General features: G+C 40.9%; 1 protein-coding gene across 3 annotated transcripts in view; it reads left to right on the forward strand.

The window, feature by feature from the left end:
- The window catches only part of LOC124301536 (carbohydrate-responsive element-binding protein), a 98,080-nt gene extending 78,992 nt beyond the window's left edge, over positions 1 to 19,088 (forward strand). For all 3 annotated transcript variants that reach the window (XM_046756715.1, XM_046756724.1, XM_046756704.1), the window contains one exon: positions 18,054 to 19,088. In XM_046756715.1, the coding sequence (XP_046612671.1) occupies positions 18,062 to 19,057 (996 nt within the window). In that variant the 5' untranslated portion in view covers positions 18,054 to 18,061 and the 3' untranslated portion in view covers positions 19,058 to 19,088. The remainder of the gene's footprint in view (positions 1 to 18,053) is intronic.
- The last annotated feature ends 1,054 nt before the right edge of the window (positions 19,089 to 20,142 follow it).

Here is a 20,142-nt window from a genome sequence, read left to right on the forward strand (position 1 = left end):
TTCTGTATCGGTAAACTTTCCAATTTGACGCCAAATTAATTCATCGTTCTGGTTAGTAGTTTCGCGAATGCGAGCTCTGCAAATGGCGCCACAGAATTCCTACGAGCATAAAAGTTTATTTGCGAGCAAGAGACGAAGCTGGACAGAGACGTAGAGAGGAATCGAATTAACGCGGTTGTTTGCTAGAAGTCTTCGGTTGCAATCGCGGCAATGATCCCTTGGAAATAGATTTTTGCAAACTGGAAGGGAGTGAGAGAGAGAGAGAGAGAAGCTTATTGTTAAAAACGTGTCAAGGCCTAATTAGTCCCCTCGATGCAGTTGCGAAAACACGTAACGTGTGTCCACTTATTCCAACTACAGATGAGGCTGAAGTTAGTAACGTCATTGTAACGATTCTCCTTTCGGAAAAGTCGTAATTTCGCAACATTAGGAATCTCTGAAATGCGGTAAATTGTAATAGGACAAAGCGGTAAATTCATATTTTCAAAACTCATCTACTTCGGAGTCACGGCAAAATTGAAAAATAGTAATTTTTTTTCGCCACAATGTTTCGTTACGCTAACGCTGCTGTAACTACATCCTCATGAATGTTGATAGACGGCTAACTACTCATCCTCGACTTATTACAAACGCATCACGGCAATGATAGGCGAAAAGAGTTGTCGCAAAGCTGCGAGGCGTCGTCGGTTAGTTAGTGCCTGCTGCATTGTTTGTTTTGTCGTCGTTGTGTTTATTCGACGACTCGCGATTATCTCTCGGCCCTCCCTTCGCCTCGCGACTCTTCTTCTCTATCACGCTGCTGCTTCTGTTGCTGACAATTAGCTCATCCACGCGAGGTACCGGAAACGAAAAATATACTCACGAGGTCTTACGACGCTCCTCGAGTTGTTATTATCATACCGTCGAGGAATTTCAATTTCTTGTTTCTTTTTCTTTTTTTTTTTTCTCACTCTTCTTACGTTGTCAGCTGTTCGGCAAACTTGCAGGCGTGCGATTGCGAATTGTCGAACGATGACTAGAAACGGTGACGAATTCTTTAGGTTTTTAGATGTACCAGATGCTACTTGAGAAATAATTGTCTTCGATTTTTCATTACTCTTAATAATTTGTCGTTAGAAAATTATATTTTTTATTTGATATAAGGCTTTGTCATGTTTGTTCAAATGTATCGAATTGCGTAAAGTAGCCAGAAATGGACGCATCATTTTTACTTACAAACGTCAGTCGTGAAAGATCGCTCCGCATATTACGTACCAAATTATGTTTTCTGCAATAAATTCTTGACAAATTTCAAATTTTCGCATCGTGTATATTTTAAAAAGAATTTCAGACTTGTTTTTAAGCTGATGGGAGAATATTCCGAACCTAAAAATGAGACCTAAATGTAGCTGACAACAGCCGAAGAAGGAGCGTAATTAATACATGTAGTATAAAATTGCTTATTCGTTGAAACAAATTGAAACACTGCAATAACTAACTTCCAAAGAAACGTTGTATCTACTCGGACATCCATGGGAACTGAATTTTTCATCAATCAGACTGTTCCAGCAGACGAGAGGTCGTTTCGGTAGAAAATCTAAATCTTTGGACATGTCTTCGTGCTAAACGAGATGATGCGAATCGCAAATATAACCATTTCGTCGACTTCTCAGTCTTGTCTGAAGGGGTGATGATGCATCGCGTGCTAGTTTGAGCGCCATCGAAACCCACGCAGCTATTACGCTTCTGCCGCTTCTGCTGCTCCTGGGATCAGTCTTAAGAGTTCGTATCTCACGGATCGAAACCTGGACACGTATTCCTAGCCGTGGGAGAAATAGCGAGGATAATTATCCCGTCGAGATCGAAGGCGGTATAGGAATTGTAGATCTAGGTGTAAACAGGGGGTCTGGGAAGAAAAAGTTGTCGAGGATTTCGCGCGTACGTAAAATAGGGGAAAATGTTGATATCTTGCAATTTTTCTTTCATTCACTTCATCTTGGATTATAAGCGAGAAGCTAAGAATGGTTTTTAGAGATATACATGTATACACAGGTACATGGAATTTCTATCTGTTGAGCCTGATGGAAAATTCTAATGACATATGATCTCGAAGAGTTAATTAGGTTTTATAATTTTATAACCAATCTTGATAGAAACTCCAAGTTTTGAATTACTCTAATTTTGAGTTTTGATAACGACCAAATAAATCAGCGCAAAATTGTGGATAAATTTTGCGCTGACTTGTGATCCTTAATAATCGCTAGGATTCCACCGACCCGTCAGACACACGATGCGCTTTAAGTTCTGAACGTAATTTTAACGAAAGTATGAACAAGCTACAGATACCAATCTAATTATATCGCGATACTTTTTCACTCTATATCACGTCGCGTACGACAGTTTTTTCAAAAGAGAGTACAATTCGATAAATAAATTTTCAATTCAATACTAGTGCGACAGTTTTTTTTTGTTTCGAAACAGAAGAGAAAAAGAAGCTTGTGTCGTATCGGCTGCCTAAAATTTCTTTCAAAAGACCGTTTGAAACTTCAGGCATACGTGTCAAATTAGAGAAATAAAGATGAGACCGTTTTACGCCTCTAGCAAGTCAATGCCCCGCGAATACTGAGATCAGGTGCAAATTTGCGAGAGTGTTTGAAACGGTGCTCGGAGAATCGGCTTCACTATTGAACTGTATTTTTTTTTACTCCATCCTTTTGTCCGGCGGAATCGATCAGGATAACATAATAATCCTTCGGGGAGACACATTGGCCCATTTACAATAATTTACATATGTATGTCATGGTTTGGGTACGTTTTAATACCTATATACATATGCGTATATGTATACAGGTGTGTTCTGATCAAGAAAAACGATAAAGATGCGATTATGTATGGCTTGTGGATGCGAGAAAGCCGTATACGGTAGTATCTTGCGACACCTGAGTCACGGTTTAAATGAATTTTATGTTTCCTGTTTACCCATCCCGTATCGGCTTTGCTTTGATCGAAACGCCGTGCGAAAATATATATATATAGGTTGTACGGTATTAAATGACTATTATGTTATATTACACGTATAGGCCTGAATATCTTGTGCAACTTGTGTTTATTCTTGAAACCCTTCGTTGTTAAGAAAGTTTGCGAAATTGTTAAATATATAATGTAATTATTAACCTAGAAATTTTATAGATTTTTTCCCAACATTTGTCTTTTTGATTGTATAATAAATTATTTTTTTTTTTTATCGAAACAGTTATTCTCCTCAGACGTGTTACATGACAAATATATTAGGTATATACATTTCAGCTATAATTCGTTATAAGTCATGCTGTTCCCGATGAATCTAAATTTCGAGAATTCGAAAAATCTATTTAGCATTCCGGTTTTCGATTTATTCGAAAAAAAAAAAAACAACCCGTATATCACAATGAGCAAGCCTCTGCAGCCAACGACGGTCGTTTGAAATTTCGCGATGACTGTATAATTTCCGAGGATATTAACTGGTCTTGCAAATAATTGACACGTACAGGCAATTTAAAAATTCGGTTGCATTATACGCGTCACGTATGTGGACATAATTCGCGGTACATTGTATACCTCGCAATGCAAAACGAGCGATCGAGGCACGCGTTTGAGTATCATTCTCCCCCCCCCCCCCCCCCCCCCCGCCGTTCACAAGACGTTATTTACATATGCATACGATTACAATTACAAGGCGTTGTCGATACGCGGATGCATACCATGCACATCGTAATGTCACGAGCATTGCATGGGTCGATGAGTCATCGAGAGAGATAAGGAAAATGAAAGAAAAAAATACAAACGTGCCAATAGTTCTCCATGGAATTCGTGTAATTGTTTGTATAACGTGCGGTCGGAGTTGAAAGTTTCGCGAGAAGACGAAGAGGGAAGTTGACGTTGCAATTATTGTACCGTCAATTATTTCGCCGCGTTTAATCCGTCGTGCAGTTGTTGAAAAAAACGCCTCGAGCTTTAACCCAATTCCCGAGGACAATGAGCCGTTTTGATTTAGCTGTTGAAAAATTTACATACAGGATGAATTAACTTGACGGTTGATTAGTCGCCGGAGAATTTGAACCGGTGGATTTTGAACGTCCGATCAGACGAATAAAAAATAGTTATATATAGAGGGGAGGGGGGACGAAATCTGTAATAGTGAAATCGAGAATGTGAATTTCAAAGCAGCTCGGGGAACATGAAACTTGCATTGTAAACTGAACGAAACTTCAGTGGGAACGACATTTCGTACGGAAAGTTTTTACAACTTGAACGAATAAGTTTTAAACAGCGGATTCTCTTGGAGGCGAGTATAATTTTCGCATCTTGGCAAACTAAAGTGCAGATTAGTATAGACTGCGTTAGATGATAAAAATATAGAGGAAGAAAAAGTACTTGTTATAGCACTTTAGTCTGGATCGTTGAAATACAGATCTGGGATACTCGGTAAAGTTTCGCAAAGTATGTACGGCAATAAAAGAAGATCCCCCTTTGAAGACGAAGAAAACTTTTTCTCGAACAGTAACTTACATTTGCATCGAATACTTATACCGAGCGAGTGTAAAGTATCCGAACATCAAACATCACCCAAATTTGAAAAGGTCGGGATAGCTGAGAAAACTTCGGCGAAGTTTTCTCTGCCAAATTACGAGAAGGTTAAAGTTAAACGTTGAACAAAAACATTTGGCTTTCGAGGTTTTGAGGTCGCAAAGTCTGAGTAGGTACGATTTGCTTCATTTACGTGGCTCGCTGAACTTGAGAAAATCACCAAGTACCATAATCCTCCAAAAAATGATCAACGTTATAAATTTCGCGAGAGTTTAGCAAGTTTTCGATTTTTCTTAAATCCAACGAGACAAGTTAGCAACAAGTATGACCGTCGGGTCTCTCGATAATGTCACACGGTTGCAAACCGTGGCGTTTGATTAGGCAGAAGACCGTCGGATACCGTTCTGTCTAAATATAGTTATCACGAAGGAGAGAAGGAGAGAAAAGCAGAGAATCGTCGACGACGTTCCACGCGAAGTGTCGTCGGGCCTTCGTCACAGTCTGGTGACAAATTAATCGAGTAGTCCCCATCGCTTGACAAGAGGAGAAGACAGCGACACCTGCAGCTGTTCTCGAATCGCGATGCGATGCAAATCGTCATTCTCCGCAAGCTTTATAGGTTTTCAATTCGAAGCGTGTACACCGGCATGTGTCGCCTTACGTGTGTTACTCACTTCATACGTTAATTTTCGCAATACGCCGCACAAATTTGCTGAAACGACGATAAGACATTGATCGCGCGAAAATCCGAGTGAGAAGGAAAAAAATGGACCTGCGTGAAAAAAAAAAAAAAATTGAGAGCTAGAAGGTGAACAAATTTTCTATTTGCATAATATACGAAGCCACTGAAAATTCTTTTCTTTTTTTTTTTGCTCGACAAATAGAATTCATTTCATTTATTACAGAAGGTCTTTATTTCAAGATAGTTTAATTAATATTTTGTCAACTAAACGTTATTTATCCAATTTGTGAGATTAAGAATTACGTTCCTTGCACTTGTCGCCTCAAATTTCACCTTTGAACGTCAGTTTTACCCTCTGAATTCCCGCAGCTCTTCGTAGCGTTGCGCGAAGCACCTGCCTTCCTCTCTCTATCAGATCCTGGTCAGGTTCGTGGGTCTTTTGGGTCCGATGGGTCAGAGTGAAAAGCCAGTGAGCACGCAGTTCGTAGGCAGGATGGGGCGAGGATAAGGGACAGGTTGACTTAAAGCCGCATCCGTTTCCTGAGCGCGTGAATGCGTGCCTGCGAAAAACACGTAATATGTAACCGGCATTAATTATTATCAACTTGTTACAATACATGCAGGGCATATATAATATGGTAATTAATGCGCGTTTCAAGTGAGAAAGTCAGGCCGTTATCGAAATTATGTATTCTGTGTTCTCATATGCATACGCGAACACGACGATCAGCCGTGAAACACCTGTTGTTTTAAACGGCACTGGCCATTATCTCCCCCCCCCCTCTCTCTCTGCTTTTTTTATTTTTTTTCTTCATCAACTTTACGGTTACGTATATGCACACACTGCAAGCAACGTGTGCATCGAATTATAATTCGCATACACGCGTCGTGTATTGCTCTGCATTTATATTATTATTACAATTTTAATATTCGCAGATGTGTGCGAATACGTGTGTAGAAAGTTGAATTCGAACATTTTAGTGACTTTAGGTTCCAGCAGTGTAGCCTAGCCTCTCTATGCGATACCGTTGTACAAGTTGCCTACAATCACGATGGTCTCCTTGCGCTATAGCGACTAAAAACTCCGTCATTAGGCGTGTGTATGTAGATGGGAATTACTTAATTTTATAACGATCATTTTCTCGCTATGTATCATCATTCAATTTTCCTACTCTTCTTCTTGGACTCAACGTTTATACTTACGTCGATGTGGGTTACGAGTGTAATAACTTATTTTGCGCAATTTTTTTGCACAAGGTAAATTTATTGTACGCATGTACATACGTTCGTCAAACGCGTATCATTTTTGTCGGAAATTTCCTCGTCACAATGAAACGCTACGTTGATAAATGTTGTATCGTACACTCGTGTTCGCTTGGCAATTTAATTTTTCCTGAATGTCGATACGAAGGTAAATTTTGAACCGCAGTGTCTCATCGATTTAACTTGCATCGAAAACTTCGCGTCTTATCAGTCTGTTGTCTTGTTCGCTACAAAAATATTTATCGTAGTGCGGGTAATAAAATTCTGCTTTAGGGAATTTTTCCTTCTTTTTGTAAATCGATTAAGTGATAGTCTGTTTGAGAATTTCAAAGCACATCGCCGATTTTCATTCCCGTCATTTGTACGATTGCGCAAATTCCGGTTGAAGACGTATAATTAATTTTGAATCGCCGGTGGCTGCGAAGCAATCCTAAAACAGTGACGTATATTCCCGGCTGAATACCTGTGACAAATAGCGATACGACGCGTCAGCTTGGAATTCCCAGCAATTGTATGTCTGACGTATTGTTGATATCGCTGTGAGAGGTAGAACGAAATTTTTTCAAGCGATAAGTGACCGACGAGGAGGTGGAGAAAATCATCGCTGTTTTCTTGTGCGCTCACCAATGAATGAAGTCTGAAAAGATCTAATCTCGAGGGCACCGTTCATGATCTTATCTCTAAATGGCGATAAAAAATGTAAGCGGTTTGCAGGGAGAGCCAATTCTGAGTTTATCGCCCGCAATCAGCATATTTGGTCGAGACGCTTTCAGTGCGATTATCCCGGATTGTAATGTTTTCGCGTTATCACCCCCGATTACGTGAGTGCAAAATAGCGATAACTATTAATGATAAAACATGTAGAATCCACATTGCATCTTACGTCTGGCCGTATATAATAAACATTCGGTAACAAAAAATCTCCGCTTTACGTTCACTTTTTAAAAGTATACTTGTGCATGTACTTTCTTATAAAACCTTGATAAGTAATTTTGAGCATTGAGATTCTTTTTTGCACAACGAGAAGAATTTGATTAAAAAAAGTGTAAGAGAGAAAGCTTCCGTAAAAAAATTTTTTTTCCCTTCTAGCAAGTTCGAAGAGAATCGTTCGAAGTAATTATTAGATTTCAGATTGTAGAATTGTTGCATTTAAATTTACGTACGTCAATTTTCCCCGAGGTGATTCAACAACGTTCCGCGTAAAAGGAACATAGATATCACCAACTGCACACGGCATGTAGATAAATGCAATTCCAACTTCTGTTCACCGATCGTACAACGTAGCTATTTATATAAGTGGAACGTGAATAGTTAGCTAGTAGCCGACGGGTGCGGATGACACAAGCAGTTTACTATTTTATCAACGTTCATCGATGTCACGCGACTTGAAGTTACACATCTCGAACAGTTGAAACGATGTGCCATTAGACCTCTAATTTTACTCTTCATCCTCAAAGTTCACTTTATTCGATCCGTAATTTGAAAAATCACATTTCGGTCTTCGGATTCGAATCAATGGGGCTCGAAAAGCCTGCGGAGAACAATTTCCGTAGGAAAACTATTAAAAGTTTTTTTTTATTTGTTTTCACATCAGGTTCAAGTTTGTAACGTTAAAATAACGATAGATTGAAGAGAAAAAAATACTTTATATATTTTACAAAAATCGATTTATCAAGTATTACCGAATTTCAGTTATTTCATAGCCTCTCATACAACGCGGAACAAGTTTCAACATAGTTATTAACGTTGTTACTTTTTCGTGAAATCGATGTTCGTAATTTTTTTTTTTTTTTTTTTTCAATTTCTAAAAAGGAGTAGGTATAAGCAACGGTCTACGAGTACAACTTTTCTCGATGCAATCATTACAAAAAAAATTTTATTCAACGCCCATGTTTATTGTTGAATTTCGGTACGGGGCTACAAAAGATATCATTTTCAATTTTTATTCTTGGCGAAATTGTTCGTCGTAGATAATTCAGTTTTTCCAACGAATTCACCCCGCCGCCGTGAAGATGCTGCAGGCAGCAGGGAAGACTCACGATGAGGCTGAAAGTGCAGTTGGGTGGCAATTCCTGACCCCGCGGAGCGACGCCGCGATGCCGCGACTCGCGGTGCCACAGCTGGTGACCGTCGCCTTCTGCTTCTCTCTCTCTCTCTCTCTCTCTCTCTCTCTCTCCTTCTCTCTCTCCCTCCCTCCGCCCCTCTCTCTTTCATCCTCTCTCTTGCCTCTCGTTCGCATATACGGTACAACTCTTGTCTCGGCTCGACCATCTGGCTAGCGCCATCCGCGGCCCCCTCCAATTCCCTCCGCGGCATCGCCCTCCTCCTCCTCCTCTTTTTCCTCCTCCTCCTCCTCCTTCTCATCCTCCGCAACCTCTTCCTCCGCTTCCGTGACGCCAGCATCCATCGCGTACAGCGTCAGCGGTTCTCACGCGTCGTTGCGGCATGGCACGGTTGGAACTTTTCTTAACTTGCTGTTTTTCTGTTTTGAAGAGGGAAAAGGATGTTACTTGCAATCAACACGAAAATGAAAAGTTGACGTTTCACTAGATATCGACGTTTCGATATCTAGATAATCACCGAATGAGGTGATCGATTTTTTTTATCCGAGGACATCTCGAGAACGAGTTTACGGATTTCAATGATTTTTGTCTCAATCGACGCGGCTTTTCCAAACTTGGAATTGATTGGATTTTTACTTTGATCGATTCAGAAATTTTTCAATTATTTAAGTAAGAAAATTTCAACAAATCAAATAAACATGGCGATATCTTAATAATGATGAATGGATTAGAACAGAAATAAGTACCGTAAAATTTATTTGGTCACTAATCATTAATCTCAGGTTAGATTTGCAAAATTTATAATGGTGGATCCATTATAGTGGTTGAAAAAAAAGGTCACATTTTCATGTAATATTGGCACCTCAGGGCTTCTAAATCGTCAATCACGAATCTCTATTTGCAATTCGAAATTCGAATTTGTATTAATATTTGATTTTTTTCTGTGAAATTGGAACCCGCAGTGTGAAAACGGGAATTTCAAGGGCTGGCTCACGGCCAGCCTAAAGTCGCTTGTTTTCCTTCACTTTCTTCCGTTTTGTTGAAAATTATCCAGTCCAAGCGTACCTAACGATGCTTTGCAAAGTAATGTAAATCAGGGTGGTAATCGAAGTATTTTTTTGCGATTGAAAACTATATTCGCAATAGTTTTACTATATACGTTTACTTTACTTTGTAAATAAATGTTTTGTACCTTAGAACCGATAATAATTAATACGTGGATAATTAGAGAGATCTCAAAATTGGTCGAAAATGCTTAGCTTGTAAATAAACTTAGTTGAAATTCTGAACTTTAACACCACTTTGACTCGAACTTTAAGCTACCGAAATTTTGAGACGTTTCAACTCAAAGTTTGGGTCGCTTTGAATTGCACGTAGTCTGAACCACTTCGAGTCACTTGTGCCACCCTGACTAAGACTTTGACTCAAAGTTGAAGCTCATAATTACACATTTTGAGTAAGATGTCTAATTTCAACTCGAACATTAAATTACCTCGACAAAATTCTTGAGTTACTTTGAGTCAAACTGTGATTTCGACTATGCTTCGAGCTTATAGTGTGAAATTTTGTCGTTCCTACAGTGAGATTTGTGATACAAGCGATTAGAATTAGGTCCGTTAATCGTGCGCTACATCATCGACAGCAGCAACGTCATCCTACACGCCTCGAGATGAAGTGGGAGGAGAAATTGTCTACGTCGTCGCCTTTCGGCGTTAAATATCGCGAGGCTTGACTTGGCGCCAGAAAAAAAGTAAATAATAAGGAGTGGAAACAAAAAAAAATAATTTTTTTGAATAAAAAAGAGAGAGATTAAAAAGTAAAAATACAACAGCATAAAATGATGAGAAGAAGGAAATCAAATATACGGTTTAGAGATTTATGGAGTGCAGACGCACCGCGTTGACAAACTGGCCTGTTCCTTGCCGAAGAGTCGCTGGTTATCGGCGCCGTTTAAGATATGCGTCTGTATTCGTGTTTTTCGAACGCGGTACCGCCGTGCATCACCGTCATCGTCGTCACCATCATCATCATCATCATCATCATTATCATATTATGCTACATGTATTTCCTTATCGTAATATTACCAGTTACCAGTTAATTGTACCCTCGTGTCTTTTTTCACTTATGTAATATTCCAATCGTATTCCGTTTAATTCTCGTCACTCTTGTTGTCAAAGGCAACGCGACGATCAGTCAGGTTCATTTGCCTATACATACCTATACCTGTTTCGAATTCCGTAAACGACCCGTTGCGTTGCACTTATGGCTGCATAGCTGCGCATTGCGCAAGAGATAAGAGAGAGAGAAAGAAATGTATGGAAAGAGAGAGAGCGAGAGAGAGAGAGAGAGGCGGACAAATTTCTGTGGCATTTAAGACCGGCGCATACTTCTTAATTTTGATTTTCATGCTTCCTAGGCTTCTATAATATTTAAGTTGTTCTCTTGTTATTTTATTTTTGGTCCAGCGGCCTGCGGCGCAGCCTATTTCTTTACGCGTTAAAAAAATATCTAGCTATAACCAGCGAGTAGAAATTCTACAGTCACGGTTAATTAAAATCATTCGTTCGATTAATTAGGAAGACACTAGAACCGTAGAGAGGAGGCGGCACGCGGCGGGAAGCCGTTACGTTTACGACGCCGACGCCGACGACGTCGACGTCGAGTTTATAAAGCTGCGGTACCTGCAAGACGACACGTGCTTCTACCACGACGAGTCTTGCATTAATTATTTATTATCATTCTCTCGGGGATGTGAATATTACGCATACTTGTACACACGGTGTCTCAAGTATATTGTATGCATGTATACGTAGATGCACTTGGACGCGGATGATTCGAAAGGATCTCGAGCTGTAGTGGCCAGCATTTACACACGCTTCTTTACACTTTTATATATACATATTTATGTATACTTATTTTTAATTAATTATCCTTTTGAACCTACCCACACAATAATTTCTCCGTATTTATTAACCGCCTCGGTATGTGGGTTGGGTTCACCTCAATTTCACACGCTTTTGCGAACTTTAACCTCGACTATTCAGCGCGCGTGTGGGTGAATAGATAAATTGTCGTATAATTACCATCCTTTATTTTTGCTTTCTTTTTGCCAAAGCCAAATTGGCCTATAGTAGGTATATAATATGATTGAACAGTGAAAAGTAAGAGAAATAATACGAATTTTATGTTAATAAATTAACTTCTAACGTCTGATATGTAAACGATCTTCTGCAGTTTTTGGAGTTACTTTAAATTGGACTTGCGAAATTTTGTCCTAAAATATTGGCTCGCTTTATACTATCGTTGAATTTTCTATGCCAATCATTATAAACTGTTGAAGTTTCACATCGGTATAACGGATTTACATCACATGTGTAGCCTATAATTTACAGAAGCTGAAAACGTCAATTAAATATACAGAGTTTTAATTCTTAGAATTTATGTTTGGATATATATGTATTGCCCTGTCTCGAATACTTCGTTTAAATAAACTGGAAGTTTTCGCATCAGACTCTTGGATTGAACTTTTAAACAGATTTCAGTGAATTATTGGTCGTAACATCCATATAATCGTTATCAAACTTTATAGGTATATAATAAACATTCTACAGTCCATGATTAAGAATACATGCATTATGCATGCATCCAGTTTGGAACATACGCTATTCGCTACCCGTTAATTTCGTCGTCAAGATTTTGCGAGGAGGATGATTACTCTCCGAAATCGTTCGAAAATGTCTTGAAAAAAAAGTTGATCCTGTTTCTTTTCGTTTCATCCATTTCATTAAAAAAATTTTCGCTTCGTCTCTGATCCTAGACTTTTGAAAATAGAACGGCCAGCGATTAGCGGGTTTAAGGTGCGCTTCCGCAACCTTCGCTTCACAAAGCTCGCTGTCGGGTCGCGTCGACGTCCCTGCAGATAGCATTATCATCAGTCCTTCCGTTTCCCCCCTTCTCGCCCGCGCGTCGAATTCAGGGTGATAATAAATTTCATCGAATCCACGTCGGTGCGAGCGAACCGAGCGTCGTGCATTCGTCGAACGGAGATCGTGATGAACAGATGCGCGATACGGGGTTCGCGCATCCCGCGACACCGCAACGCGATAACCACTATCGGTGAAAACGGGTGAAAACCATCATCGATGACAAGGTGAGAGAACCGGAAGACCAGGTGTCACCGATGCAGGAAAATCTCGGATATACGGGCTATCGCTGTCCCCGAATGTGTCACGCTGTTCGTCTATTTTATCACCGAAAACTCGGAACACTTTCTATTATATCTTGTGTGTATTTATGTATTATATACACTTTACTTTCGTGTGTGTGTGTGTGTGTGCGTAACGCACAAGAGAAGCCAGCTGCTGCTGCCGCAAGCTCCTCAAAAGCACCGTGATAAGCAGCGACGCTCTGTTATCACTGAATGTATAAAACTCAAAAGTCCTTTTGACGCGTGTTATTAAGTTATAAAACTCCGGAACTGCTGTACCGATTTTCATACGGAATAGTTACAACGTGTGGTCACATTTTTACGCTGTGTTTTGTATTGATCAGATTAATAGTTTTTAAGATATATCGACATTTGTAAGGAAGATCGAAAACTTGTGCAAACCCGGACTCTAAGCTTTGGGTGAAATTGCAGTCGTATCTCCGCGGATTTACGTCCCTTAATTGAAAATCTCCGATTACGGTTATATATTGCATTATATTTAATCGAGAGAATTTGTATAATTAAGACGTTTTGGTGACGATTATATGTGACTTGGGATTTAATATACGGATTTTAAGGCATTACATATACCGTTTTCGCTTGCATATATTATACATATATTTGAATCCGACGGATTTAATCACCCGCATGTGAAATTACTATTGACTTAAATTCTTGAACGAAATTAAAATTCGTTTCGCATGGCTGATTATTTTTTTAGGAGTTGAAGGTATAACTCGTTACTTTTTAGGCTACAGTTGTTACAGAATTATTCTACTCAATACAATATCGGTATATATATAGCTATGCATAAAAGTCATAAATTTTTTCAACATATTTGTCAGAACATTGTCGAGAGAAAAAATTGCATCGAAAATCCGAAAAATTAGAGAAATTTTCTTTGACCCAAGTACCGGTTTTAGGAAAATAACGTCTCATCATATTTCACACCACACCGCAGCATAGCTTAAGAAATGAGTTTGAAAAGTTCTTGTAGACTTGCAGCAGGAAAGCCATACACACGCATAATATACTCGATTATAAAAAAGAAAAAATAAATAAACATATAAATAACGTCAATCGAATCGTGTCGGCGGTTGTTTTCTTTTCCGCAAACGGAACCGTCGCGCCGCAAGTAACAAAGTCGATAACCCGACCCGTGGTCAAGAAACGCATCGACGTTAAGTTGATAATGGGAATGGCGCCTGAAGCTAGACGCAACACCGACGCCCTACTCGCACGCATCTTTTACATAAACATACGTACAGAGCATGTGCAGGTTCGGTTAAATGCAGAGCGCAATTCAATGCAAGTGTCCCGTAGTGTGGCGGATATTACGAATATATGGATTCGATTCTTGCAGCTTTAACACGACGCTCACGTACATTTGCTTTCTACACGCGTGCTCTTGTGACGGAGATACCGGAGTTATTTTCTATTCTTTTTTTTTTTTTTTCTTATTATTAATATTTTGCTTTTTCATTTTCTACTTGCATACTTACTATACCTGATCCTGTAACTTCTCAGGTTCACCGACTAAGCGGTACCTTAACGAGATCTGCGGAAAACGTCTTTTTGCACTAACGTGCTATAAACTCGTGGGAGCGACGGGACTTAGCTTAGATACTCATGTTTTGATACGCGAACTTGATTGACGTGAGTTTTATTAACGGAATCTCTTCACGGCGTGCAAAAAGATTTCAAAAATCCTAAATTCACGTGTAGAAAGTTTCGTTGTTTTTGTAAATAACTTTCGAACGATCGTCCGTATAATCGTATGATGTGATTTTTATCTAAAGTCTTCGGAGCTTTGTTTTGTCATTTTTTTTTCCTTTCTTTCGTTCGGCGACTTTTTTTTTGTCGAGACAACTTTTCGTGTGCCCGATACATACTCAAGCGGTTTAATAAAATTCATGTTAATTCGAACGGTTTTTTTTTTTCAACTATTTTTCTTTTTTAATTTGTTTCTTGCTGTCTGGTCGAGAATTTATGGCTATTGAAAACACTGGCTCGTTATACATATATATGTGTATATATATATATGTACACATATGTATATATTGATACTTTGACAAGCGTTGATGGTCAGAACATTGTGGATTTTGAGGACTATAGTCATACAATGATAGTTTCTTCCTGGAACTCGTAATTCGGACGAATATTATAGGTATACCTACTTCTGATCTTTTCCAGATAACGCGATACTCTGGATATAAGTGAAATCTTGTCTCTCTGCATTGTGACGATGTGCATATGACGGAGAATATTCCGTGTGTTATGTGCGATGATATGACGCGAGTCGAAGATATATACGGAGGGCTTGTCGCTAGAACGATAAAATCGTTCTATCCAAGGGTCATTAAGAATTATACTGCATGTTTGCTCGTTTTTAATCTAGCTGATGTAAATGTTGCACGATATTTATCGTTGTACGTGGCAGAGATCGGTGTTTATACGCGTTTAGTGCTACGTCTTTCAGTGTCTTTGGTCAGTGGCTCTTATTCTCTGATCATCGCGCATTGCTTTACGCAGAAAAGTTCCCGATATAGAAGCTCTTGCTGTCTGTATGCTCGTTGGATAATGGGGGTTAAATTATGGGAGGAGTCGTGCTGTTTTCGACAGTAATCATTGGCATTTTTTGCCGACGAAATCCTCCAGAAATAAAAAAAATAATTGCATCACTTGCGGATTGTTCATTTTTCCCGTTGCGCACACAGAAAAATGAAACGATTGTAATTTAATCGCGACTTTGAATACGTTTAATTACAGCGAATCGTTCAACGAGGAGAATCCAAGTCAAATGACCGAAGCATTTCGATTAGTCCATAACTTCCTGTTCCATTCAGGGTGGCGCAGGTCGCGATTATCGCACCATCTACGGGGTCGAAGCGTCGGAGTGGCGACGTCGTCGGTCAGATCGACGCCGGCGTCGCGTCGAAGCGGTTTGTGCGTGTCCGCGCTCCTGGAAGTCCAACTCGCTTATAGGCATATCCAGGTAAGGCAATAAGAGAAGCGGAGGCAGCCTGCCGTTGGCGCCAGCACCATGTGGCGGTGGATAGAGACCGTCGCCAATCTGTAATCAAGAAACCTGAACCCCGGGACGTGCTGGCCATATAGGCGGCGCAGCCGTCGTTTGTCCCCCTCGGTTCCGATAAATCGTTGTCTGAGTCGGAGGTATCGACGACACCAGCATCCAGATTAATAGGGATTTTTTTTACCAAATTTTTTTATCGCTCCCCGTGTCCTCTACAGCCCTCTCTCGTTATTAGGCCGCGTTTGGCCCTCTTTAACGGAGAATGAAAAGATTCTCTTCTGGCTAATCGTGACTAAAGTGGAAAAACACGAGTTACGCTAACGCAACTTTTCGCACAGAGATGCAAAGGCGGAAAGTTATCGAGAGGTTGGTATAACCTCACCGTAAATGAGATTCTAATCGGCATTCCTCGCGATATATCGACGTAAAATTTGGAATTACGAATGTCCATTACTAAAATGGTAAATTACATTCTGAAAGGTAACTGCCAGGGGTTGATATCTTTCACATTTCAATTCGGTCGCGAAAAGGAATTATGAGTTACCGCCACCTGGCGGAGAATCTCGAAACAAAAGCGCGCTAGTCGCATCGCCATTGTAAATTAGTGACATCTATTTTTTCTCGTCTTCTTGGCAGGATAACCTTGATTTATACAATCTATGACATTTTGGAAACAGCAGAGAAGCATGTGTTAAAATTTCGTGTGAGCCGGTCAAACAGTTATCGAGATTATCGATGACAAACGAAGAATTTTGCATCTGCCTCTTTACAATAGTTCATTGTAGACAATCGATCTGAATATAGCTACACTTCGTTGTCGCGCGTGCTACAGGAATAATTGTACAAGTCGAAGTTTACACCCTGTGGTCTCTTGTCAGGTATAAAATATACACATCGTGGCGGCGGCAGCGGCGTCGGCTCGGTTCACCGGGATATTATAATCGGAGGCTGCTGGCATTCTGGATGGCGGGATGCTGCGAGCGCCAGATGGTTCGGAACCCGTCCGGATGGATGACGCACTCGCGCCTCGACGTGGAAAACATCTCGTCGAAAGTGATTCCGCCCACGCGAGTATGCCGGCGAAGCCGCCGACGTCGTCGGGAACACACCGCGAGCCGGGAACCGCGCGTGGTACTAAACATAGATGCGTGCCTCCTCACGCGCACGTGTCGCGTATCTCACTCCCTCGATATCGAACAGACCCGCTTGTTTTCTCAGCCGCGGTTTCAGAATTTCACAGGAATTATCCGTGTCTGCGTACGTCTACCGAACTACTACAAACCCAGTCATGGGGTTGAGCCGCCTGGATATAACCGAATTACGTTTCACGAACCGATTTCACTCGTAGCGGTAGCGACAAAATTTTTAACTTTGTTTTACGTTTCTACTTAGACAATTGTGTTTGTAATATTTTACAAAATGGCGGTGTTCAAATTTGACCAAAATTATACCCAGTGTGGAACAGAGTAAAAAATTTTTTTCTAGTCAATTCGGAAATTCAATATCAGATGTTGAATTCTTTTTTACAGTATACGATATATGATATGCGTACCCTGATTATTCTTTTCGAACACGTTTCATCTGATGTATCATTTCAATTCTTGCTCACTCGATTCTTTTCGTCGATATACGTACATTTACGTATTATCCGCATTGTCGTAATTTTTTGCTTTCACGTATTCAGACTTATTGTTGGTGTAATGACGAGCTGTGTGAAATCTCAACTTGCCAGACTTGGAACCTTTAACACTTACCCGGGAATGGAATTGTAGCGAAATCGCGTGTGCCAGCAACGATGTACACACGTAATAAAAAAAAGAAATAAGCGTCAAGTCAGCGAGAGTTCCATCTGCAGCATACATATTGCGTTTGCACGCTCGTGTGGACGTGAGATCGTATAAACTCGGTCTTTGACGATAAATGCATCGTACTTGAGGCTCAAACGAGCTGCTGGCTTGCATGATTCATTTATGCACGCTGTGTTTGTGTATGTACACAGTCTGTCTGCCAGATGTCAGAGTTAACGATTTTTCAACACTTTCTATTCGAGGCATTTAATAATGCGGCATGCTAATATTGTATCAGGGTTTGCGCTAAACATACAACGTCGACTGCAGGTCAGCTGCACTTTAATTTCAACTTTAAATACAAATACATTTTTCTCCTTTGAATTTTACAAATTCTGGCGCACAGTCGTCTCTTGCAACCGATTATATCTTACAAAAACCCTGACCGCGGATTTTAATTTCTCTGTTCCAGCTGGCGTGATGTCCGCATCGGAGAGGGACGCTGGTTTCTGCAGCGGAGGTGACGAGGATGACATGTCGGGTCTGCACTCGCCGAGTGCCTCGGAGGACAGCGTCGAGGTCCAGGTGACACCGATATCGCTTAGGAACAAGCGAAAGCTCGCTGAGCCGAGAAAAATCCAGGAACCTTGTACAGCGCCGTTGAAGAAACGGCGTTTCGAGCAGGTCGAGGAGGTCGCCTCGGTCGGCGACGAGGAGTCGAGGCCAGCGACGTGCTCGTCGCCGTCGCCCTTCCGGCCATGGAGCACGACTACGGGGAAAAACGGGGATCCGAAGCCGCAGACCGTCCCGGAAAGGCCGCCACCGACCGACGAAGAGACGCGGAGAAGGCACGAGGCCCGGTTCCAGGAGGAGGTCCTCCTCAGGCTCCGGGAGGACGACATCCCCTCCGCCTCCTCGCCGCCCCTCGGCCACCACCGCAAGCACGAGGTCCTTCAGAGGTTCGAACCACCCCCGCCGCCTCCGGCACCCGCGGTCCTTCCGCACCCTCGGCTGCAGGACGAACCACTGGCGCTTGTCCTGCGCGGTGAGGCGCCACGTGTCCCGTCGCATCCTGGGGTCAGCGGGAGCTTCGAGAGGGTAGGATATCCCCTGGAACACGTTATTCAACACCCTAACGACGGCCAGGCGAGGTCGCAGAGCGGCCAGCAGCGGAACTACAAGAACATGACCCGGGAGCGCAGGATAGAGGCGAACGCCAGAGAGCGGACCAGGGTTCACACCATCAGCGCGGCATTCGACACCCTCAGACGCGCCATTCCCGCATATTCGCATAATCAGAAATTGTCAAAGCTCTCTGTCCTCAGGATCGCCTGCAGCTACATCATGACACTTAGCAAGATCGCGAACACTCCGGAGGGTGATGGCGCCACCAGTCCTGCCCTCGGAGCATGCGTAGATCTTGTTTCGCGCACCATTCAGACGGAGGGAAAATTGAGGAAGAAAAAGGATGAGTAGATTGCGCTGGTCGGGGGGGGGGGGGGGGGGATAATGGACGATTTTAACATCGCTGAGTTTCTTTTCTCACGTTTTTTTTTTTTTTTTTTAAGTTTTCACTATTTTCGTGCTGCTCGTTATACGTTGTCTGTATACCTGATCTTTCTACTCAATGATGCTCAATGCTGTGCTCGCCAAGATGATTAGGTTGTAAGTTTGATAGGGTATGATAGACGTTAAGACTTGCCAGACACATTTATGACAATAAAGTTGTTAAGGAGTATGGTTACGATACCGATCATTCTGTGTTTGTACATATACTTATATATGTATTTAGTATTCCGTTTTTCGTGCGTCACAGGTCTCTTGTCGAGATTATATGTATTTGAAAATATGATGCAGGTACATTTACGGTCTCTCGCACAGCTGGCGTGCGACTTGTGTTGACAGGAACTATTGCACTCAGGGTGTTTATATAACGGGAAAAAATGTAAAAAACAAACGCGTAGCTGCCCTAAACAAGTGGTTTTAATTGACCTATTCTTATTTAATACTTCCGAGAATTTCCAAAGGTATCGGATCGGTATCGCGATAAACAAAAAATTTTCTGCACTAGATTCAAAGGCCTCGGAAATAAAACGAATTTTTTACAAAGACAAGGATCAGCAAGGCTTTTGTTAGAGTTGAAAGTTTTCACTAATGCAATATACGCAACAGGAAACTAGATAAATAAAACCGTTTTTCATAAAGTGGTAAATTATTTATGTTTTTTTATTTCTTGCTTTTTCGAGCTCAACTTCTAATTAATCGAAAACAGATATTTGAAGTATTGGATAATCTATGATTCTCGTGTAACTGTGTTTCGAGTTTTCATTTTACCTGTCCGAGTTAAACCGCTTATCAAGGGTACAACGATGAACACAATAATTAATCTATAAACGTATATAATATAATGCTTCCAAAATTAGTCAACGACTGAACGCTGAGTACAAAACTGTGGCGCCGATGTAAATAAGAGAGAAATTTTGCCGATTTGTACATTTAATAATATTAATAACGATGATAATATTAAAAAAAAATAATAATTAGCGTACGTATATATATTA

This window comes from Neodiprion virginianus, chromosome 1 (assembly GCF_021901495.1).
Source record: "Neodiprion virginianus isolate iyNeoVirg1 chromosome 1, iyNeoVirg1.1, whole genome shotgun sequence".
NCBI lineage: Eukaryota > Metazoa > Arthropoda > Insecta > Hymenoptera > Diprionidae > Neodiprion > Neodiprion virginianus.